At 42.4% G+C, this 24,362-nt stretch overlaps 1 protein-coding gene across 2 annotated transcripts in view; it reads left to right on the top strand.

Moving 5' to 3' along the window:
* Nucleotides 1-515: 515 nt before the first annotated feature.
* The window catches only part of NINJ2 (ninjurin 2), a 47,660-nt gene continuing 23,813 nt past the window's right edge, over nucleotides 516-24,362 (top strand). Inside the window, exons 1-2 of one of the 2 annotated variants that reach the window (XM_075742890.1) lie at nucleotides 636-760; nucleotides 14,774-14,868. Coding sequence is in view for 1 of the 2 variants with exons in the window: in XM_010298979.2 (XP_010297281.2) it covers nucleotides 728-760 (33 nt within the window). In the remaining variant the exon portion in view is untranslated. Of the gene's footprint in view, nucleotides 761-14,773; nucleotides 14,869-24,362 lie in introns of both variants that reach the window. The other variant, XM_010298979.2, reaches the window with a different exon arrangement.

Raw genomic sequence — 24,362 nt, 5'->3', positions numbered from 1 at the left:
GCACTGTGACTTGATTCTGGCTGCATATGTTTCCATTCCAGTGTCATTCATAGTTGCTTTTAACTCAAGTAAAAAGCAAGATTTGATTTCAGCTATGACCAGACGTATCAAATTCAACTAAAAAAAAGTGTGGGGGAGGGGAAAGGAAGGGCATTTTGACTAGGGAGAAAAATGAGAAGAGACTATAAAGAGAGGAAAGCGCAAATTTAATCTGAGATGTAACAATATCTTTGCAGCAGTACCAGCAGCAGCAGCAGCTAGCAGGCACAACTTTCTGGACTTAGTGTCTTCAACCATTAGCTTTTCATCCGTACGCTCTGCTGTGCGCTGATGAGAGAGGGAGAGATGGGGATCGCTGCTGCGGCTGCACAGCCCATGCCAGGAACCTCTTGGTACACTGGCTGCATCACCGCGTCCCAGCCCAAGTGAGCTCATGAGGCTCAGCTGGCCTCGGAGAGGTAGCACAGACACGTAATGAACACAACTGTCATGGAAAGTCTAAGAGGGATGCTTGTTCCACGGACTGCCCAGACAATGAAGAATTGGCGTGCCACCCCCTCTCTCGCCCCCCAGCTGATGCCAAGGCAGGCGGCCGGCCGCCGGTAGATGAATAGCAGGTCTGTTCCAGCAGCTGTGCGTCCTGGTCCAGCGAAGAGAGAGTCTCCGGGAGCACAGAGTGCCCCGCTCTGTGCGCAGTCTGCAGAAGAAGAGACCTGGGGGCAAAAGGATGGCCTCGGAAGGGGAGAACATCAATCTTCAAGTGAGTCCATCTCAGGGAAGTACCCGTGGGAGGGAGAAGCGGGAGGAAAGATCCCTGGTTTGGGGGAAATAGCCGCTGCTCCTGTCGTTCGCTCCTCAGCTTTGGCAGCCAATTTCCCTTGAAAACTCGGTGCTGCTTTTTTTCCTCTGTTCTTCCTTGAAGAAAAGCTAGTGGCAGGATTTCTGCCCTGTTCTGCCAGGAGACTTTTTCCAAAAGAGTGAGGGTAAGAAGAGGGGTATTAGTAAAAAGAGCTGCTTTTTGGGGGAAGGAGGGGCAGCAGGGGCAGAAGGTAGCCGTCAGCTCTCAGAAGGAGGCAGCACATACTTTACAAGCTGCAAAAATCGGAGCCGTTCCTCATCTCACAAAGCCTTTCTCTGTTTGGCAGAAAATGCTCCCAATCTGGAGACGAGGAAAAGAAATAAATACAGCAAATGCTGAGGGAGCACAGAGGCCAGGGTTTCCTACATAGGGTTTATAGAGAAACAAAACTTCGTCGTGAAGCTCTTTCAGTTCTCTGTGTTCCTCTTCTGAGTGTTTGTGTTTTTTAAGAAGGGTGTTTCTTGTGCTCAGCATGTGTTCTAGGAAAGGGCAACTACCCAAGGGTTTGGAAAAAGAAACTATTAGAGATGAAATGGAATCAAAACCCCAGATCACAAACACCCAGCAAACTTCAGAAGTTCAAGTCCAGATCCACACTTCAGACAGCTCTGGAGAAGGGGAGAATCCGAAGCATTGCTCCGGGGTGCAGCTTCCAGCCCTGGCAAGGGCGGCAACAGGGTCCAAATTTTGCAGCTGATTTTTCTGTCTGTACTGGTCTTGACCATCCTCAGACCTGAAAATGGGGAAGTCCATCTGAGGTCTCAATTTTTATTTCTTTGGCCTATGTCAAAGAAACGAAAATGGAAAGGGGTTGGCTCTTGGAAATAATCAGGACAATTATCCTTAACTGGAAAGAAGGACTGAGACTCTTTGATCCTGCAGAACATAACTCCACTGAGATATGAGGTGCAGAGCAGTTTTTTAAGACCTGGGAGCAGTTATGCTCAGACAAGAGACACAATAACTGAGGAAGATACACAGGTAGCTGTGACAGTTGGTGGAAATGCACTTTATTTAGGACTGATGAAGAGAGAGGTTAGGCTTTCCTACAACTAGATAATAAGGGGGAAAATATAGAAATCAGTAAGCCAGGAATTAAGGGCAAAGGGCAAAGAGGACAAGAAAATTATGTTAAATAAAAGGTCAAATTAATCCATGTATATTAAGTCATTCCACCCATTGGAAAGTTGCAGGTCTATCGTGGATTTGAAGCCTAGGTTTCATAGATGAAAAAATCAGCTTCACCAATTAAAATGCTCATAAACTTCTGAAAAATCTGGGGTTTAGGTTTTTCACTTTCAACCCATCTTGAGGTTGAGTGAAGAGCCAAAAGGGATACTCAGCATCTTCAGTCTTTACAATACACAAATAAATAAGCCCAGAAGGTCGAAAGTTCCTTGAGTTACAAAATTGAAAAGAGCGTACCTATGTGTTTCTAGAGCAGGAAGGTGTGGAGTGTTTCCATCCACTTCCACTCAGGTTGCCACAAGAAAAATCATGCTACTGAGATTTTTCTTTGTGACACCTTACAGGGATTTCATTAAGGCACCAGACAGGACAAAATATGGGTGAATGCACACAGACCCCTGCTTGCTTCTGACCAGGAAATACACAGTGCTAGCAGGGGAGGGAAAGAGCATTACATACGATCACATAGCTGAGACAAGCAGTGGGTCCTGGCAATGATGTGACTTGACAAGTGGGAGATGAGGGAAGGGGTGATCAGTGGTGGAGAAAAAAAAAAAAGAAGTCTTTCAGTTGAAAGTACATTTAAAAGCCTCTTTTGAGTCCTTGCTCTGCGTTCGATGTGCAGAGCAGGTGTCGTCTTGGAAGTTTCCAGCTGTGGGTTTATGAAGAGCTTGTGGGAATGTGCACTGCAGGCTGTGGGGTGGTAACGCATGACTCACTTCTCCTCAAAGAGCTCCTGGATGGAGTAGCAGGAACAGTCATAAAAGTTAGCTATGATACAAGACAGAAATAGGAAGTTTTATTTGTAGAGAGAAGGTCCTGTACCTGAAGCAGCTGCACAGTACCTACCTACATTTCTTATACAACATTTACATAGCCAGGCTTGACAGATAACATGAGAATGCAATCAATATGAGCCTCTGGCCTAGCATAGGAGAGAGCTAGAAGACGCAATTGAGATTTAAGAAGGCTCTAAGGGGAACCAATCAGCCCCCAACGTTTTTGCTCATCCTAAACCATGAGAACAGGAGCTTACTCAGAAAAATTAAAAGTCTCCATAACAGGAGACACTGCCTCACCCAGTGTGTCATCAGCTTGTGGAATTTGCCGTCTCCTGGAGCGGGTCAGAAGGTCAAATATTGGAGCAAGCATTGAGAGATCGCGAGGTCCAGTAACAATATTTACAGTTATGCAAGCTAAAAAAGGTAATTTCAAATCCCATAAGCCAATAGCAGGATAAAAATAAATACCCCTTTCAGTTCCCTACAGGCAATGGAACAATTGCTGACCAGCCTGCAAGTGGTAACTTGCGTTAGAGAAGTTATACACCAACTGTCCATAAGTGAGACCTAGGACTGCTTTTTAGCAGCAAGAAGTATCTCCCATTAATCCACTTTCTCCCTCACAAAAATTCTCTTGTTCTGTGTGTTTCAAAGGAGTCTTTTTTCCAGTTCCGACTTCTAGGAAGACTAACAAAACCTCAAACTGTGTACAGAGAGATGCTAAAAGGAAATGGTGCTGAAATGGGAAAAAAAAGCCACAAGGCTGTAGAGCAGCCTCACCAGATCTATGCCAGCCAGCCAAGTGCTAAGACAAAAGATAAAACTTGAATTAAAATCTTCTAATTAAAAAGCTTAATTTGAATGATGCATTTTTCTTCCCAGACATCTCCATCCGTGGCTTCCAAGTGAAACTTTCACCTTCCCCTACTAAGCATCTGCTATTGACAAGAGACCAGGAAGGCAGAGCAGTAACCTGATGAGATATAACAGAGTATATCCTGAGGTAGCTGGGATCAGAAAAACACATGGGGGATAGAAACAAGTAAAACAACCCAACAAGATCCCATCGCCAATTTCTTTTTACTTCAGGAAACAAAGGTTTATAAATTAGAAGTATGGCTTTGATAGTCACACTCTGGCTGATTTATCTGCACTTCTTTATGCTATTATTCCCCCTGGCTGTCGCCTCCAACCCTTCCATAGAGATTTGCAGGGGAGAAAGAGGGGGAGGGAGACATACAGGATGGTTCTTTTCAGCAGCAAAAGACCCATTAAATCTGTTTAGTTGTGTACCTCGGCTGCTGCAGTTCCCGATCTGGCATCTTAACACAACCCTGTTTCATCAGTGATTTAAGCTAATGTACCAGACTTTGAATGGGAGTGACTGAGACGACATCCGCTCCACCACTCCCACCACAGCAGCAGTAACCAGGGGAAAGTCTGTGGACAGCTGAAATCAGTAACACTCACACATTATTGCCACGGCTAACTCTGTCAGAGCCCCAGATGAATATTGCCGAACAGAGCAAAGATTGGGGGCTGATACTAAATGGCTCCAGAGTTTTATTAGGTTTGTATTTTTATATTTTCTTATTCATGATGGGTGTTATGTTCTACATAAATGGGTGTTTAAGGGATGTGCTCCGGATGAACGTCATCCATATTCATGTTTCAAAAGAGGCTATATTATTGTATGTTGTGTCTTTCTTTTTATAGTTTCTTACTCTTTGGTTCAAAAAATTTACAATCCTCTGGGACGAGAAGCAGAAATAATACCTCACCATTTAGGGAATCATTCATACATCAAAAGTTTAAAGAGTAAACAGATAAAATATCATTCTAGAAAACAGACCCTACGCTGAAATTTTTTGGCAGAAGCTGTTTGGTGAATACTTTGAATGTAAAACACATCTGTGGAAACAAAGACAGGCTTACAAGCAACTTGTGAGGAAAAAAGATTTTAAATAATTGGATAATTTACTTCTAGTGCTCAGTTTTTGACCAGATCTCCAGCAGGAAGATTTTAGGCAGATAAACAGAGTTAGCTGTAGGCATGACCACGCAGACTTTTCCAAAATGCCCACGAAACAAATGGAAAGTCCCACTTACCACTGTAAATCCCGTCTCCCACACACCACTTTCAGTCTAGGCCTGATGAGGAGATGCAAGGAGCATGTTCACAACTGGGTTAGACTTTTGGGTTTGTGTTTTTCTGTGGCTCTAACGTGTATCATGAGGCTGCAATGTGCTTACAAGTTCTTGGCTTGGGCACGTATTTGCAGGCTTCTGCACCAACAGCCAGCTTATGCTTTCTAGTGCCACAGGACCTTTACTCTCCTTCAGTGATTTCCTAGAATGGTGGCAATGTAACGTCACCATCCGGGCAGTGTCCCTGTCCCAGTGGACTTCAGTAGCATTAGCTGGGTTCTGTAATTCAGGCTCGGATAATGACAGTCTGCATTGAGAGAGAGAGAAAATCACAAGTGCTTCAGAAAGAGCCATTCCTGTGACGTCCCTGTGCATCTCAGCCATCAAGAGTTTGAGGAACTTATCTCACCGTGTTTTTAACTAAACCAACCCAATTACTACAACCCCTCAAACAGGATCCCACTCCCCACTTCCAGGGGTGCACTCCACCACCTGTGCCATTCATTTGATCCTGGGAAAGCTGGTTCAGAGAGCTAAACTCGGAGAAAACGAACCACTTTTTGGCAGGGTGAGTGTTCTGGTTTGCTGTCCTGTGCAGGGCAGGATCCCAGGAGGATCAGACAAGTGCCAAAACCTGGGAGGCATAGGACTGCGTGGCTAGGAGAGTGGCAGCCACCCCTCGCTTCAGATCAAGGTCCAAGTCTGAGTGTAGCCAGCAGTAGAAGCAGGGAAGGCCCCAATGGTAGCGATGATTGCTCACTGGTGGATGTCACTCAGTCAGACTGCAAGATTTCAGACTGCTACTTGAGAGTAAAGCCTTTCTAGGGCTAGGTAGAGGGTTAGGCAGAGATTCACCGTGCTTTAGTCAGTCAAAAGACAGGTGTGAAATAGCATACCACGCAGACCTGTAAGTCTGTGTAGCATTAACCATGCTGGTCCCAGAAACCAGTAACACTCATGCTAGAAGACAGACAGCACAATGCCAACACACGGAGACTTTTTCTTACAGCCAGTACTAATCAGTGCTTTGTTCTATAGTAGGATGTGGCATTTCTCCTCTCCCCTATACATTCCTCCCACCTGCTCTACCTGGACATGGCCACCCTTCCCACTTAGGGCGAACGTTCATTCATACCCTTCCCAAACATGGGGATGGTATTTTCTCATCTTGAGAAACTGGACCCCGGGTTTTAGGGTATCTGGGAGAAATGAGGCACATGTGGAGTGAAATATATCCTTGGAGTTATGCCATGGAAATCAGTGGCAGTATACCAGAGGCTGATCTGGTCCCTTGCACTGCACTTTGTTGAGGGGTAGTGAAAGAGGAGTAGCAACCTCTTTCTGAGAGAGGGAGCCTGGTCCCATGCCGTGCACTGGGCAGGCCATGTCCATCATGAAACCCTGCATGTGAAGGCAGAGACGGGAAAGGGGGCAAAGGGGCTGTTGATAGAGAGCATATCAAATAGTGAATTGGCCTGGCTGACCCATCTGTCAGTAAATCTGCTCTCACTGAAACAATAGGTGTGTAGAGCCCTCCCACAGAAGAGTACAAGGGACTGTCATTAAATAGGATTCTTCTGCTGGATTTAGGGTTAGGGTAGGATTACAATAACCCTCCAGCAGAAAGAAAAAGGCAATGGTGTGCTGTTAGAACAGTCATTTCCTCTGATGTAACTAAAAAGTTGTCCACCAGTGCTATAAACTACAGAAAGGAGGCTGTGCTGCCAGAGGACACTGACTGCAGAGTGCTCAGAGCCCAGGCCCACAGTGGCAGAGGGCGAAGCTGCCACATGAGCGGTGCCACCTCTTTATCCTCACAGGAATGAGGGATGCCCAGAGCTCCCTGGGCTCCATGAGAGGCTCTGCCTGCAGTTGCACATAGGTCCACAGCGATAATGCATGCCTGTCTACAACATGTGGCCCTAGTCATAAGAGTTTCACTCAGAGCTGGAGCTGCCATAACAGTAAATTATGGGACATTTTCTCCCACTGCCTTATAGGGTTGGTTCATCGCAGACTGGAGTGCACAGCACCTTGCCTCCATGTCTGATAACCACAGCAGAGCTGCAGCTCAGGTCACAGCTAGAAACGGTCAAAGTTGTGAGGGAGGGGAAATGGGGTGTGTAAAAGTAATCTGAGGAAGCCCAGACATTTCTGAAGAGGAGACTGGAGGGAGAGAAGGAGGGAGTCACTTGTGTCAGGGGGTGCTGCCACCTCTCCTGAAGTAAGGGGAGAGGACTCCAGAGGTTGGCAGCTCCAATAGCTTATTAACAGATTTATGTGCCTACTTTATAAAACTCGTACAACTGAAGCAGGGGGAGCAGAAAGGCACCAAGGCCCAGGAGGCATGGGGTCTCCCTGCAGGAGGTGGGAGGGGGGTGAAGCAGCACAGCACCTGGGGTGCCAAGATGGTGCCTGTGCAGCACCTGGGGCCAAGGGGACACTCAGGGCTTCACATGGTAGGGGCCTTGTGCCCCACTGACAGCGGTAGCAAGTCGGTGTGGCTGCACCCCATCTGGAGGACAATCCTGCCACCCCCCCCCCCCATGCTGCATTGCCAGCCTGGCCTGGCCTGCTCGCAGCACCCACACATCAGCTGCCAGCAAGACCCCTTTCCTCTCATTCCACCGTCTTTCCCTCAGCCACAGCCTTTAGGGGCACCATCTCTTGCCACATACCTGTTTCACACATTGAGATACAGATAGATCTCGCCCACGCTTGCACCTTGTCTATTTGAGCACCCAAAGAGTGGGTTTTATTTAGTGAGTAATCATAAACCTGGTTATGGTGGTGGTAACATACGGTTCTCCTAGCCTGTCAATGGCAAAACCTCCCACTGAGACATCTCTGTGAGTGCGAGTCCTCTGCAACGAGAAGTACCTGTGAAACTACAGCTAAATTGATTTTCATGTCTTTTGTCAAAAGTTGCCTCCCTCAGCTCTCAGCTTCATCCAGCCCATGTCTGAGAGCTGAACCATGCACTTACTTCTCTGTTCACCCTCAGCTGACAAACAAGTACAGCACCTCTGCTCTTTTAGGCACTAAAAATGGAAGCCTTCAGCCCAAGTTACCATTTCTCAGCCCTTCCTGAAAAATATGTATTTAGTTGTTATGTTTCTCTTCTGAGAACCAAAAATGGGCAATGCCACATGCATACAATAACCACACAGAGAATTGTGAGCTTCTCCAAGCACAAAAGAGCACACAGGCATTTTCACTGCTGTTTCCCCATCCCTAGCTTGTGAGTCAAATGTTTATAAAACTCTCACTGAGAAAAAGCAATACAAGAATACTGTAATCTAGACTGCCCCAGGTATGTAAACACGTAACAGAAACATTGGAATTGGACACCAGAACGATGGAAGAGCCCATGTGCAGATGCTGCAAGATTCACATCACTAGTTATCATACACCTTGACACACTCCTTTGAACCAGGCAGGTTATAATTCCTTGTCAAATTACATGAATCAGATGTGTAACTCTATAATTACAGCTGTGAAAACCATTATACCCAAGATCTTAGAACTTTCTATCCAAAATAACCCTTGGGGAAGAAATTTCTCATGAAGCTGCTTGGGTCAAGGTTCAGAGAGTGCTGGAAATTCTGGGGGAATCCTGTAAGCAGGTTTAGAGAAATGAGAACAAGAAAATGAGATGATGTACTGGTTTGTGGATTTTTCAAGCTCTTTTTTTTTCCTTTAGGTTTTACATTTTTGCAAATATTCATGTAAATTAGCAGGAGTTTTCTCTTTGCACTCACACAACTCCAAATAATATTTGGGGGATTAAAAAAAATTCACCACAGACCTTAGTTGCGTGAGAAAAATAACTGCTCCTACCAATCCTACCTTACAAGAGCCAAGGGGCAACCAACCATTCTTCTGTGACCTATGTTTTACCAAGTGAATGTTTCTGCAGAAAATAACAACAATACTCCATACTCTCACAGGACTTGTGTGAGAACCAACTTCTCTTGTCCCTAGTTCTCCAAGCATTTTGTAAATGTCAATGAATTTAATTTCACAATCCCCACATGGAGCAAGAGGTGTTTTCCTGCCTATTTTACAGATATTAAGTCAAGGCAGAGATGGTTAAGTGACCACTGATGTGCCCAAGGACACACAAGTAGAAAGTGACAGAAGGAGGAAGGAAAGACTCAGCATCTCTGTTTGAATGGGTGGATTGCCATGCTCTACTTCTCACTAGCTGAATTCTTAATCTTCATTATTTTTTGAAGAAATTGCTAAAGTTCGTTTTACTTAGTTATCAGAGACCACTTTGCTACTTCATACAATGTAAAGTAAAACATTAATAGAAGCTGTCAATAAGAGACCAAACACAATTCCCTGCTGAATGGAACTTCAACATCAGTTGGCAGCACATTTTGTTGACGCGCTTTCAAAAGTCCAGGCACACAGCTGTGTTTGCGCCTCTTACTTGGTGGAGTCATGCTCAACCATGTTGGTGTAGGAAGCAAACCCCAAAGCCAAAGTGAAGCAAGCTAAATTATATTAAACATAAATTCTGACTCAGAATGACCATACAGGTTCTTGATGCAACTATTCTGCTTTAAATTTGCACCTGTTTTTAGCTGATTCAAGACGAAATGTTCCTGCATGTCCCTGTGTGACTCCAGGCTGTGGCCACACATTTTTTGCTGACTAGAGCTGAAGTGCTGAAGGGGAAAGGTTCATCCTCGCCACCACCATCAATTATTATTGCTCTTTCGATGCAACTGCTCCAAGTAATCACTCTATCAAGACTGTCTGGGCTAGGAAGCCTCCATTAATTTAACCCAGATCATTGTGAAATAACTTGTTTAGGGAATATGCAATTATGTCTTCTAAGGCAGAATTAAGTCCCCTGTCTTCACAAGTCTGGACAGAGACAGAAATAGCAGGTCCCTTAGGTCGTCATCCATCTTATTGCAATATGAAAATTGATTGCATTCTTGGATATTTCTTGGCTGGTCATGTTATCTGGGATGATCAGAAGATCATGAGATACACATTCCGGGCTCTTCTTAAGTTAGAAGTAAAGAATAAGGAAAGCAGATACAAACACAAATACAACAAAATATACTCCTGCATAACATGAGCACCTGTTTTTTTCATCTTTTTCCCGTGGTGGTACCTTGACTGGCAATCCACACTGATCAGAGAGGCATCCAGCAAAGGATTAATATGCTACAAGAAAATGTAGTATGCTGCTGTTTTCCTGCCTTTTAACAGAAAGAGATTTGAACTCCATCTTCATCTTCATGTGCTAGATTCTTGGGAGCCAATTCTGGACCAATTCCTTAGTCAGCCCCCATTTTTTGGCATGTGGCTGTGAAAAAGTTGCTGAAGGGAGTTGTGTCAAAGGGCTTTTACTTTGCTCTTAATGGCTCCACGTACAGTCTGAAGGAATCTGAAGCGCTCACAAAATGTGGTTTCCCCTCTGGTGTTTGCTGTTCAGCTGGCTCAGCAGCTCAACCATTTAAAACCATTGTGAGTGGATTTAGCACTTGTGAAATAATGCTGGCCTATTCAGATCTGGAGAGGGATGGGCAAAGTCCACCAGCACAATACAAGCCCCTCTTCCCTCCTCCTCATACAAGGTACCAGGGTGCAACAGAGTTCGAGAGAGAAAAACTACTCATATCCAGGTGCAGCTACATAGTTCTTGGGAGAAAGAGATATGGGCCTACCTAAACATAAAACCTAACACACAGTCAGAAGAGGCAGCATCTTCAGCATCTCAGAAAAAGAAAAAAAACAACAAAAACCCCCCAAAACACCCACCCCCAACCATACCAAAAAACCTACTAAAGTGCAGAAAGCAAATCGTGAAGGAGCAGAGAGGAAGGGGAAAAAAAAAAAAGAGGAGTGAAGCCCCAGAAGGGAGCTCCAGCGGGGGGTGGTCCACAAAATGATAGATTATGAATGCTAGTAAACCAAATGGGGGGAACAGATACAGAGAACTGGGAGTCCTGGAGGTGTCTCTCCCCAGACACCAGAGAAGAAGGGGTTCCCCACTTCATCCTAGCCTGAGCTACTAAGTATAGCAAGAGGTGTGTTTCATCTCTGAGCTGATCTAATGCTCAATTACTCTGCTGAGACCATGAAAAAAAGGAGATAACTGAAGCCACCTCTGATGTGGACAGTGTTGCAGCCACGCTGCAGATCTGTATCTTTATGCAGAGATTTGAACTCGGGATCAGGCTCAGACAGGCAACTGAAGAGCAGATGGCAACAGGTCTTGGTGGCTACTAATTAGGTTAGCTTTTGGTTAGCCACATTCAGCTGAGTAGCCCTCTGATTCATTTCCACCCCCTTCCGCGCTACCTTCAGCCGCAAGCCTCCAGGCATCACCCTGAGTTACTGAACTAGGGCACTCTTATGGTGTTCGCTTTTTTGGACCATGACAAAATGGCAGTTCTCTTATGAATCCCCAGGTGGGGGAACGGGCTCAGGGTTCGGATGCGGGCCGGCACGGTAGTGAACTCAGGTGTTTACTGCCAGGGTGGGGCAGGGTTGTTTTAAAGCTCTTCCTGTTGCTTCACTCGCACAACGTACAAACAGGGACGTTATCTCTCCTGTGGGAGCAACTGACTCAGATGCTTGGCCAGCTGCAGGGAAAGGTGTCCCTGTAGCTGCCAAGAGCAAAGAATAGCTAAAAAATAAAAAGATGCATCGCTCTGTGGCTGCAAAAGATAACAATACATTCCTCTCTATTCTGATCCAAAAGCAATTCTTTTTCTTCCTTTGTTCCCCTCCCTGTTTTTTCCTATCTGATGAGAAATTTTTTCTCAGCTAGGAGCCCAATCTGTTATTGGTGTGCCTAATGTAATTTTTCATATCACTCCCATTTTTTTTACTTTACATATTATCAAATGACTTATGAAAAGTAAAGTTCAGCCAACTAAACCTCAAAGGAGTTATGCAAGAGCAAGTTGCACTGAGCTTTACCGTGAGCCCTGTACAATTAACCATGCACGTCCAAGGACTTGATAAATCTGTTTATGAAGTACATTGTGGGTATACACTGTTGCAGGTCTGGCTGGAGCAGTCTGAAAGGATACCGTTCCCAGTAGCTATCCTTTGATCAGAAGACATTGTCTCTGGCAGTATCCTTGACCTCTCTGAGAAATAAGGGACAGTATCTGGCTGAGTAACTCCTCTAGCTGTATCAGGCATTTCCATACATATGGTACATCTGTACCCTGCACACGACAAAGTACTTCTTCATTTGTTATCATCTGCTCAGTGGGCATAATCGTAAGGCTGATTCAGCAGAAAGGAGAGCAATACTTGTGGGGAGTTTCTCTTAGGACCAGCAAAATACACAGGCTATGCAAAGGCTGTGATTTAGTGATCACAATCTCTGTATGGAAAGATCTATGTCCTTTGCAGGCCCTCATCTCCTCCTGGTGCATTGTGAAGGGCAGGTCGGACTCTGTGACTCCTCTTGCTTGTGCTATAGATAATATTCTGTGGGCCCAAAACTGTGGGAATATTGTATGTTACCAAGCAGAATTCAGTTTGCCTTTTGCCCAAGGCACCTGTATTACATACACAATCAACGCTAACATGTTGATACCTGTGAGCAGAGGGAAATTCACATTCTGTACTCAGATGCTGCAGGAGCTGAGGTTTGAGGAGGATATATGAAATTAAGGGAGGGAGGGCAGGGAAGGGGAGGAAAGACTTCGCAGCTACATTCAAAAGTAATACTTGTAGCTGACTGAAGGCCTTCAAGATGGAAGATCGAAGAGATATATTTCGAGGCAGTATTTCTTCAGAAGGTAGATTATGAAGTAAAACATCTTCAAAAGATGTTCAAAAACCAAAAGCAAGACTGTTTGGTGCCAGGGTCAAGAACTGAGGTGAACAATTGTAATGATTTCATTAAATATTTATCTTCCTGTCAGGTAGGGTTAAATGTAGATTAAGAGTCACTGGTCATGATAATCATATTAATAGGTAGAAAGAAGTTTCTTTTGCCCATCTTCTCCGGTCATGTCAGCAGCAGCATCAAACAGAGTATCAGGGTGCCCAAATAGGATATGAAAAACTGTGAATAAGAAAAAAGGGGCAGACTGGCATTTGGTTTTGGGTTGGGTTTTTGTTTTGTTTTGTTCTGTTTGGTTGGGGTTTTTTTATTTCAGAAAAAAAGACTGTAGTGAATCCACAGAAAGGCACCACAAAACCCCTTCATAGGTCTACTACACAACACACTGACAATAAAGCTGAGCTGCTCCAATGACAGTGAGCTCTGCTGGGGGAGGCAGAAACCAGTAAAGGAAAAGTGTGATCAAAAGGGAGTAAACTATAGGGATAAACTCCTCCATCACTTTGTGCTAGGTATGTGTGAATGTTTTAACGCACAACTAAAATGAAGCTAATATGAGCTACTTCTCTGAACCCATGCCATCTAACGACCATTACAACCACCATGGCCTCCAAATACACATTCATCCAGTGCCTACTCTGCCCCACATGGTCCTTCCCCCCGCCCCCCCTTTCCCTAACTCTTCCATCCCTCCTCAAACATTCAGGAGTTCATATGGACACAGGTTTTTGGCTACCCCCTTATAAGAATCCAGCTCTGGTGCAAAACGCATACTGAGTGAACCCCACTTGAAATCCAGGGTGTTTGTTCTGCATCAGTGGTTCCCACTTCTTTTGTCCCTCGGCCATCTTCAAGTGAGAAACTACAGGATAAACACCAGATACAGTGACAAAGGAATCATAAGAAACTTCAGTCCCTCCAAAATTTTTTTTCCCCACTCCAGAAACTTACATGTTTGGTGGCTGAATGTTTCAGAAGACAACGATATTTGCAGAATTGGGGCATTCAATTGTCAGAGAAATGGTTATTCTGCTTTAATCTCCTCCCATTCCTATTCTGGCCCAGAGGCATTTGCTTCCCCAATACAGTCTCCTAGCAAGGCCTCATTTGCTATACCCCTTCCCAAAGGTCTCTCAAAGCAATATCTACCCAGGAGATCTCTGAAAAACACAATTGTCACTAAGGGGATTTGGGCCTCCCTTTAATTTCTGCCACGCTGTACTAGAGCTCCTCATTATAAAGTTAGCTCTTAAAGGTTCTTTGTCTCTGCAGGGTTGAAAGTTGCTGACTGAATGTCTGGGTCCAATTTTCCACCAGTCTTCCTTTAACTGGCCATTCTCAGCTATGCAAAGTGTTTGCATAATGCTACAAGATCGTTCACATCAATTTTATTTAACATTTTGAACCTGTTTTGCAAAGGAGTTAATGAGAAAACAAAACACAACCTGAATAATAAGTCACCAGAAAAAAAGTACTAGCCTAATCTTTTAATAGAGAGCCTGAATAGCAGTTCTTTTCACAGAGGGAAGAGGACTGACATTTTTTCTAATCTGAGAATGTAATTCCCAGGGACAGTGTATGAGAAAACAGCAGTAATCTACAGAACACCCAGGAACAGTTGTTGAAAGATTCCCAGGGTGTTAATTTTGGCAGGACATCAGGTTCCAGTAAAACCCACTGAAAACACTAGACTAACAACAACAACAATAATATTTTACACAGATGAACTGTCTTTCATCTAAGCGTCACAAAAGGCTTCTGCAAATGGGGAACGAGCTCCTTGAGGAGGGGTAAATGAAACTGATGCTCTGCAGATGTTGCCACTGATTCAGAAGATAGGTTATTGTGTACAGAGTGTTAGAGGGTACAGAAAGAAAAGAGTTAACATGTATAGGCACGCTTAGGAGCATTCTTTGTAGTGAACTTGCATAGACATAGTAACCTATTTTTTAATGTTTTCAGTAAATCAACTGCTGACATTCCACATGCACAATTTGAGCACCCGTACACAAATCGGGTAACCAAAGATCACATTGTGCAAATACACAAAGTACTAGGTGAGTTCATGCACAGCTACTTGATTCTAATGTGAAATTCTATATACTATGCTTGCAATTCCTGCTTGGCACGCTCTTCTAAGCTTTCTGAGACCAGTCTGGGACTTGAAAAATATATATACCTGTATACAACTATATGAAAAGTTAATGATGTAAATAAGAGATCAGTGTAGGCCATTTGTGAACTGCTAGAAATTTTGGATCCAAACCCACACTTTGCACTGTTGGCCTGTCTCTGCGGGGAAACAATTCTACAATGGGGCTACCTTTCACAAAGTCCAACGTGCTGCATCGCTCTGGGCCATGTATGAATCTCAGCCTATACTTTGTATACCATACTATGAAGATGTTGCTAGCGGTGTTACAGTGGCAAAATTTCCAGTGGAAATACAGCTTCTACTGCATTATTAACAGTTTTTATGGCTTAATTGGATCGCTTACGACTTTTTGGCACAAGTATACCATCAACTGTTGCTGCATGGACCTTAGATAAGTGACCTTAAGAGGACAACGTATATTGAGATAAATGGTTCCTTTCCTCGGGGTCTCTCAGCATATTTCACGTGAGGATTACATCTTGCTCTTTGTAGCCATTTAGAGTCAACATCACCCTTATTTCCCAGCCCAGCACTCTCATCAGACAGCAAAAGCTGTAGAGAAGTCATTGTCTGCCTCTAACACAGACACACACAAAATTCCTACTCACTGTTTACATGAAGGAAATTATGCGAAACAAGTCATGTTTCCTCTGTGTCATAAGGGTTACAACAATAGCAACGAAGGTTTTGTCATGACATCTCCAGTCTAAGGTAATGACTAACAAACAGAAAGATTAGATATCAGGATGATCTAATAGCCTGCTGCTCCCAAAAGGGGGAGGTCCTGCTCCTCTTCAGCCCACCACCCTTTGCTCCCTCCTTATCTCCTGCTCTCAGAGACACATCCCATCTTGCCCTTGTGCTGGCATTTCACAAATCCTTCTCACAAACAATTCAGTTCATTAAAGTTGGAGAAAATAGTCTATTTTTTTATTATTATTTTTTATTTTGCTTGGCTTAATAAGCTAAATTGGCTCAGAACAGGGTTTTATGAAAGCAAGAGTGCAAGATAGCACAAGACTCATAGCAGGATTGCTCTGGACTCTTAGATCACCATAGCTACAAGGTGTAACCCCCAGATTTATGCAGAAGATACTCTCTTGCTGATAGTTTCACTTATTCATATAGATAACCGTAGCTGCTTTCTGAGATAATTCGGTCAAGTCAGAAAGAGGATTAGCAGAATAATTGGTGTAATTCAGAAGTTGTATTCGGCTACAAATGCAGAAGAGAGAATAATTCCGGCCTCTTAGAGCTGTACCATACAATACCACAAAAGAATGAAGAGAGGCAATTAGAACTGATGACACACAACTGGAATAGCTTTTATGGGCTGAACATACCATGATGGCAAGGCATCACAGCCACTAAGAGCTGCGTAATGCTTTACTCACTATCAGATATACCCACACGTCTTCCCTGTGGCTTGAAACAGCATCTATCGCTAGGCTAAAACATACAGAAACACACCAAGTGCCATGAGTCACTGCAGACTTCGAGTCCATTTCTCTGTCCGGTTTTGCTTGCCCTGGAGGGCACCTTGTCAGAATCCTTAAAGCAGCTTCAACGCCACCCTCACTGGTGTGTCTTCACCCCCCCACAAATGCATGTGCATTTGTTCCTTTCAACACTCGGTTTCTGCACAGAGATGACAGATGTCTATGTCTAACTGCTATCATCTGGACACAGGTTAAAAGTTTACAAATTGGTCTGAGCAGTTGTATTTGGCAGCTAAGTTCTGAGAAAGTGAACTGTTCTCATCTTTCCAGATTTTGGTTTTGAACAACCCCATAGTTATGGTCAGAGATTAGAGAGATTTTTGCGGTGTCAAAAGAATGGTTTGGAATTTCTGATCCAGCCATCTGCCCTCAAAACTTAGCAGATGACTCAGTAGCACTCACCTCCATTTGTTACTGAGCTAAAACTTTTATCTCCTCAGCTTCTTGTAAAGTTCCAATCTATCTTTTCAGAAGCAGAGCCTGTTCTAATATGAAAGAACAAACAATGTGGGAAGTGCAACTCAGAATTCAAGTTTTCAAAAGCGCTCATGTTAAATTCCGGCTGAGCTAATATGCACGTATGCACAGAGGCATTTGCACGCATAAATCACAGCTTGCTTACATCTGGCACACGCAAAGAGCACGCTGCTTGGCACACTGTTTAAATGTGCTTCAACTACTGGACTGCATTCAGGTCTGCAGACAATTTTGAAAAAGTTTCTTTATAGTCAGGAGATGCAAAACCTTACAGAGCATTTTGCAGATATTCTGACATATCTAAAGTGCTTACTGTTGCCTGCTGTTTCCTAATGAAGTTTCTGTAGCCTTGCATCCACAGGATTATCCAGATAGGTGCTTTTTCATTCTTGGGAAGTTGAAAAGCTATCTCCATATCCCAGATGTTATTTTTTTTTTACCCTGCACAAATTAGAAGCAGTACTTATGAGCAATCACCGTTCCTAAACTCACTGCATAGCTTGACCAAGCCCCAGTTTCAAGTAAAGCAGCTATCTAAAGCAGCAAGTAGTTATACCGTCTCACCCAGATTGAATAGTTTATTGCAGTCTCACAGAAGCTGCTCACCGTTTTGCTTGCATATTCAGCCCCAACTATAGAAGATATGGCCAGAGAAGTCCAAGTTAAAAATATCAAACCAGTGCCACACCTAGATCGCTCTTACCACCTTGTACCAGATTAAGCGCACATCAAGTCAATTTTCCAGAGTGGTTTGTGAAAACCCATTAGTCAGTACAGCATCGATCACAGTTCCTTAAACTCTACCTGTTTTCCCATGCAAGTGGGTCAGATTCCTTCTAGGTCCTAAATTATAGCTTTTGCAAAGGGAATATTTCTTTTAACCTGGAAAGTTACAATCTGCTCTGAACTGCTTTTGAGTTATGCAAGTCCAGATCTGTACTTCTTTCATAATTGTCTACCATGGTAACAAATAGGACAGCACCATGTCTGGTCCCTCAAGCTCTGTACTTGTGCCAAAGATAACCAGTTATACTGGCATAATTAATTTTGATGCATTAATAACACAACAGTTTTTGTCTTTACCAGCCAGCATATTTGCCAGTAAGATTTGGCAAACATAATTTAGCAAAGTTCTTTCTTCTGCTAAGAGGGAGAACAATCTCCCAGTTTAAAGAACAGGGGAGGGATCCTCATTTAGGGATTAATCATCACTTTATAACTCCTGCGAAATTCACACTCCAGGCTCCGATTTAGTTATACACAATAACTGTGGCTTGCTAATTAAGAACAACATGGGTATTAGCCTTTCTTCTTTTAGTTTCTTAAATTGCTGATTTAAAACTTCTCTCAGTGTGAGAGGTATTTCTAAATATCTGAAGTGTGAAATAGCAAGGACATTTGTATCTCCAGCCAAACCCACAGAGGTTGGAAAGGCATGATTTACATCCAATACCTCAACCTATAACCTGGAGGACATCTGGAACTCTGCAACACCAACCTCTGCTCTACAAAAGGGGGACTCCTCTCCCGTGGCTACAAAGCAGATTCACCTTCTGACTCTTTGTTGTCACTGCCTCCTATGACTTATAGGAGACAAAGCTAGAAATACTCCAAAGACATGTGAAGTTGACATGTATAAAGTCTTTCTGTATTCATTTGAAATCTTGTCTTGGTCCGTCACTGGAGTACCTCACATGCAGGTTTTCCCAAAGATCCTGAGACACTCTATTTATTGTGAACTGAGATGAAAAGAAAATAGTTTATCCATCTTATTTAAGAAAGAAAAAAAATACTTCAGTTTTGAATTCCAAGGTAGATTTCAATGAGTCCTACTTATTTATCAGTCCAAATAAAGCTACGCTTATGGTAGAAGATAATCTACAAGGTTAAGTCCACCATATCTGCTGGATATTGGTCTGGTCCCTTACAAGTGGGGTTTGATAGTGCTTCTGAATGGCTGGGGTCACGGAATGATAGCTCATCTTAGCTTAAGACAACGTTTCTTATGATCACATATTATTAAGAAAGATGCAATTAAGTTTGACTTCAGTATTCTGTAGAAAATTTTTGTTTTCCTGATTCCTTTAACTCTGAACTGGATTTGTTAGCAGTTCTGAATTAAGAAATTTGATGCCAACTTTGATTCAGTTGCGTCAATAGCCTTGACTTTTTGTTGGCTTCACTTTGTTCACTCCTTTAAGCTACCAAGACTTGATAATCCCTTTGTAGCTGCAGAATTTCTTTCTTTTAAAAAAAAAAAAAAAAAAGGATTAAAAGCACACAAGATCACTTGCTGTACCAAATCAAAGCTTTCAAGAATATATGGCAGCATGGAAAAGGTGCAGAGATGTGAGAAGAGATGAATGAGAACCCTGGAGGTAGTGGCAGAATGCAGCATGGGCACAGGAGGACAGCAGCAGTAGGGGCAGGCCTGGAGGCAGACATTAGGCAAATTAGGCACATCAACCATGTCCCCATCATAAGGGGTTCCACAGTGAACCACGTGACCCTTTTCCTATTGACTTTGATGAGGGGATTCTGAAGGTAGATAGTTAAATCATTTCAGCTAGGGCACCTTCAATAGGCAGTAAATCTTCACACTAGAACAGTCTGCTCTTTCTGTTTCCTCGATGTCAAGACGCAGTAGAACGTTGACTGAAAACTCGTTCTAAAGATGATTGTGGTACGTAGGGGTGATGGGGGAAAATGGTGGTGGGGCAGCATCTATACTATATTACTCTGACCTTTCAACACATCTTCAAGGCAAGCACACTGCATAACCTCATGCTGCAAACGGGGCAGCAGAAGCAGTTGGGGTGGCGGGGTGGTGCTTTGGAATGGAAAGAAGTGAATAGAATGAAAAATCATTTGTACTGGATGCTATTAGATTTCATTATGGTCTGCTTTTCTATGAGATTCTGGATTCCCAAAGGAAAAGAATTGCCAGGAAGGTCCTTTCTGTGCATTTTCCAGGTAGCTGCAATAATTTCTTTCACATGGAGATGTCATTTCCACAATGCAATGATTTCTCAGTCAGTTCAAGGATGTATTCCAGAGAGTACAGACTTGCAAGCTGTCCAGAAACACTAGGTAGTCCAAATGGGGCTGCTTGTTCATTTAACTGTCAAATATATAGCTGATGTAAGAAGTGCTTTCTCTGTTTTCCTCTCCATTTCTAGATGTACTCCAAGGGATTAAATGCAGTCTTAAAAGCACTTATGATCTGTTTGCAGTAGTAGCCATCTCTTACCCTAGCTGTAACTGGAAAATCTCAGACCCACTGCAGTGATTTTGCTAACATTCCAGGGACCTGACTGTTCACATGGACAGGGTATTTTTGATAGCAAGTCCTTCATTCTTCATCCTGTAGACCCAGTTTGTCCACAGAGGCTGACATCATTTGACCACAAAATACAAGATACTAACCACTTGAGCTTTTGCCAGAGTAGAATTTGATAGCTGAGCACCAATTAAAATTTCTTTTGGAATCAGTGTCCACTGTATATGCTATTATTCACCAGTGGCACGCATTCAATGTCTCAATGCAATCAGCCAGTAGGTTTGTTTTTTTTTTTCCTATGGATATATTTGCCAAGATGAAAAACCAGAAAAAAATTAAACCATTTCCAGTGTGTTTCCAACTGCTGAACTATGTTTTCTGAACCACATTGTTGAGTCATGATCTAAACTTAATGAATATTCTCCTGGGCAGCTGCTATTCAAACAGTGATTCTCCATTTTCTTTTTCGATTATGATCTATAAATCATTGAACATTAACATTATCAAGTGGGGCTACACATAAACACAATCTGGGTTCAGTACTAAGCATGTTACAATTGGAAGTTATCTCTTCCTCTCTCCAGGTTTAAAAATCTAGTCTGGAATGATTTTATAGTCTTCTTTGGAATGAAAAATACTCTTGAGACAAAAAATGTCCATCCTTTCCAAGTCTTGCTGGTCTTGCTCTTGCTGGTTTGACAACTGTGACATCTGCCTATTTCACATGAAAGTTTTGATTTGGGTTCCCCCTACCCTCCCTGTCCTAGGCAGCTAAGTATTCTGAAAGAGCTGCTGATGAAATATTGAACAAGCGTTGTTAACATTTACTTGGAGCAATACAACGGCTTAGCCATAAGTTTTAGTCAGAAAAAAAATCTTGATAGGTAATTATTTTCCACTGGAAAAAAAGACAGTTCTAATAAATCTTTTCAAAACTGTGTTGATTAAATGAAAAATTTGTGAAAGTTTTCCACCTAAATATTTCAGATGAAACATTTCATTTTTTCATTTTGAAATAGCTCTTGATTTTGGATTTGATTGTCCCGGTATTTTATGTTACAAAACACTTAAAATATCATTGGATTAGTTAAAACATTTTCTCTCAACATAATATAGATTTTCTTTTTCCCTTTGACTTTTCTTTCCCAGACAATTTTGAAACAGTTAGCACCATCCTTCCAGATCAAAACAAAATAAACTGAATGTAACCAAGTAATCAGTGCATATTACGCACTCTCCTCTGGATCCAAGCCACACAAGATCTGGATCAGTTACAGCTTTCTGCTGAAAAGCTTGGCTCTTCACCTCAGGCTGCAGGGACTCACATGCTCAGCTTTGGATGTTCTTTAGTTAAGACTTCAGTGTCAAAGCATTGGCTATCACAACAGTATCTATACTCACTGGATTCTGTAATCCTAGTGCTGTAAAACCCACTGAGTGTGTGGTCTTAGCAAACACAGAGCAAATTCCAAACTCTGTAGCAAGATATCTTGAACAAACACTTTGTGCTTATAATACACTGATTAATAAAATGGGAGATTTCAGGTTTTATGAGACTGTTGCGTGGAGAACCGAGATTTTCTGCATAAAATGTTTCCTTGATCTTGGAAACAGAGGAAGAACAGAAAGCAGTCAGTTATCTGCTATGTATTTATTGGTTATATATAACTCTTGGTTGAGATGCAAGTTTTCTCCAGCTGAATACAACAATCTGAGCTGTGCTACAAGAAATTCAATGATGGTTGCTAGTGCACGTAATTGAGGTTGTTACAGGTAAACCCTGAGAAGAGTTGGAAATCTACTAGCCAAAACCAGCTAGTACTTACACTGTTCCAGCATATACCAAGAATCAACTCCTTTCTAATCTGTTCTGAAAAGGTTGACCTATTCATGCATTACTTCAGGTGGCTTTGGGGTAGAAGAGCGAAGCAGAGGATTGTTTTGCTCATTATATAAATTATTATGCTCATGGAGCCACACACATGACATCTCCTTGGTACTCTTGGTTATTCACATACTTGAAAGATCCTGCAGAAGGTCATGCAATGCTGAGGCCAAGGGCTGGACATAACAACACCTTCAGGTGCTGTTCCATAGCTGTCTTCTGTCAAAGTAACTATGACAGGGAAAGACAAAGCAGGAAGATCCTTCAGATAGTCCGGTACCCATCCAGCTTGTCATGCAACTGCAATAGTATTAGTACAGTTCTATAGCCTTTTCAAGGGACATAAATCTATTTAAGCCTTGCATAAACCTACTGAGCAACCATTTACATCTTTGGGATTTCATTAAAGCTAGGTGAATCAAGTCAATAAAAAAAAAAAAAACTTTTGATGTCAGGACATAACCAGATCCAAATGATACACAGCCTTCACTGTCTATTTAACTCTACAATCTATTGTCTTTTCAAGTCATGCTAGATTATTTATAGAGAGGAAAATAATAAAAGATACAGATATATGTGAGAGATTTTAGAACGTGTGCTATTCTCTGGCAGGAAGCTAAGCAAAAGCAGAGAAGTGACTTCAAGGAAAATGCAGCTTCCTTAAAAAAATAAAATTCAGTACTAAGAGAAATGTACTTTATCATCATCACATGGCAAGGTCCTTATGAGCACCCTTGGTTTTGGAATCTCTTAAACTTACATTCTTTTGGCATCAATATCCTGATCCCACAGAGCTGTTTGAACAAAGTTGTTACACAGGATACTTGATTAAGTTAAAAAATTGACTAAGTCTAACTTTACCCCCAGTGTAATAGATTGATAGAATAACAGCTATATCAGCACCAAACCTGACTCAAGTTCACCAGTGTACAGCTATACTTTTCAAAAGTTTAGGAAGAGTAATAGATACTCATGAGTCCTTGGGGATCACTGAATTATTCAGTGTCACCTTCTGTGCAAGGCTGATGTTGTATCACTTTGCTGCTTCTGTACAGAGTCCAGTAACTGCTATGTGACAAGAGCATATAAGGTGTCACATCTTGATTTGAAGGTTTCAAGAGCTAGAGAATTTACTCCCTCTCTTGGCAAGATATCTCACTGTCTTCATTTCTAATTTAAACTTAGCTCAATTCAGCTTCCTGTTATAGGGTTTTTTGTATGCTTTCTCCAGTAATAATACAAAGTTGGTTTAGTACCAGCTAGTCTCTGTGCTACTTATTAAGTCTGAATCAAGTCTTCTTTCAAGCAGGACAGCTGGATCTCTTTCAGTTTCCCTTTGGAAGGCATTTTTTAATATTTTCATAACTTGTATGACTCTTTTCCTGTGCACTTTCCAGATTTTATGGGTTTCTCAGCTGTGAGAGTTTCTCATGTTATTCTGATATTAAACTAATGAATCTTATGAACACAGCCCTGCTCCTGTCATCACTGTAGAACTACCATGTCCCGCAGTAAGCTCGTGTTCAGCTCTATTTCCATTAGGACCCTTAAATCCATTTCCGAATCGCTGCCTTCCAGTTGTATCGTTCTTAATGCTCATAAGCTGTACCTCACTTGTAGTGTATCTAGCTATTAATAAAAAAAAATAGATATGAAACTGATTACAGTTACTTTTATCTATTATTTCATGCCAAATCAATGCAAATTGGCCTGAAAAAACTACCTGGCATGTGACCATGTTGATTAGAATCAAGTTACCCATACCGGTTCAGCAGAGGCGGGTTTCACTTTGTGACACACAAAGTTAAATGATCTTTTCTTGCCTTCCGTATCCCCACAAATAAAAATGAATAGATTTTTGTTAAAAAAATATTAGTCTTACATGCTCCCTTAGCCATATTTGTAGCCTCATTGCCCACATGCCTTCTATCACAGGCTACCTCTCACATAGTCTATTCTACAGGCTTTTATAGCAATTATTTTAAGCCAGCTTTGGGCTCAAGAAATGACACAGATAAAAAACACTGAACTGTCTCAGCAACAGTCAATATGTTGATGCCTGTTTGGATGGTTCCAGCTCTAGCACTCAACATCTGTGCCAAATCCAGCTACAGCACCAACTAATTCTGGCCACCAGAGCACATCACTGGGGCCGATAAAGGGCTGTAAAGGGCAATAAATCTGGCAGGGTATCACATAACACAATGGATATTTTCAAATAATATTTTCTGAAATAAAAAATAATGCAAAAAAAT

Source organism: Balearica regulorum, chromosome 1 (genome assembly GCF_011004875.1).
Source record: "Balearica regulorum gibbericeps isolate bBalReg1 chromosome 1, bBalReg1.pri, whole genome shotgun sequence".
In the NCBI taxonomy this organism is placed as follows: domain Eukaryota; kingdom Metazoa; phylum Chordata; class Aves; order Gruiformes; family Gruidae; genus Balearica; species Balearica regulorum.
The sequence above is the reverse complement of the archived record's forward strand: the minus strand, read 5'-3'. Positions and strand labels throughout refer to the sequence as shown.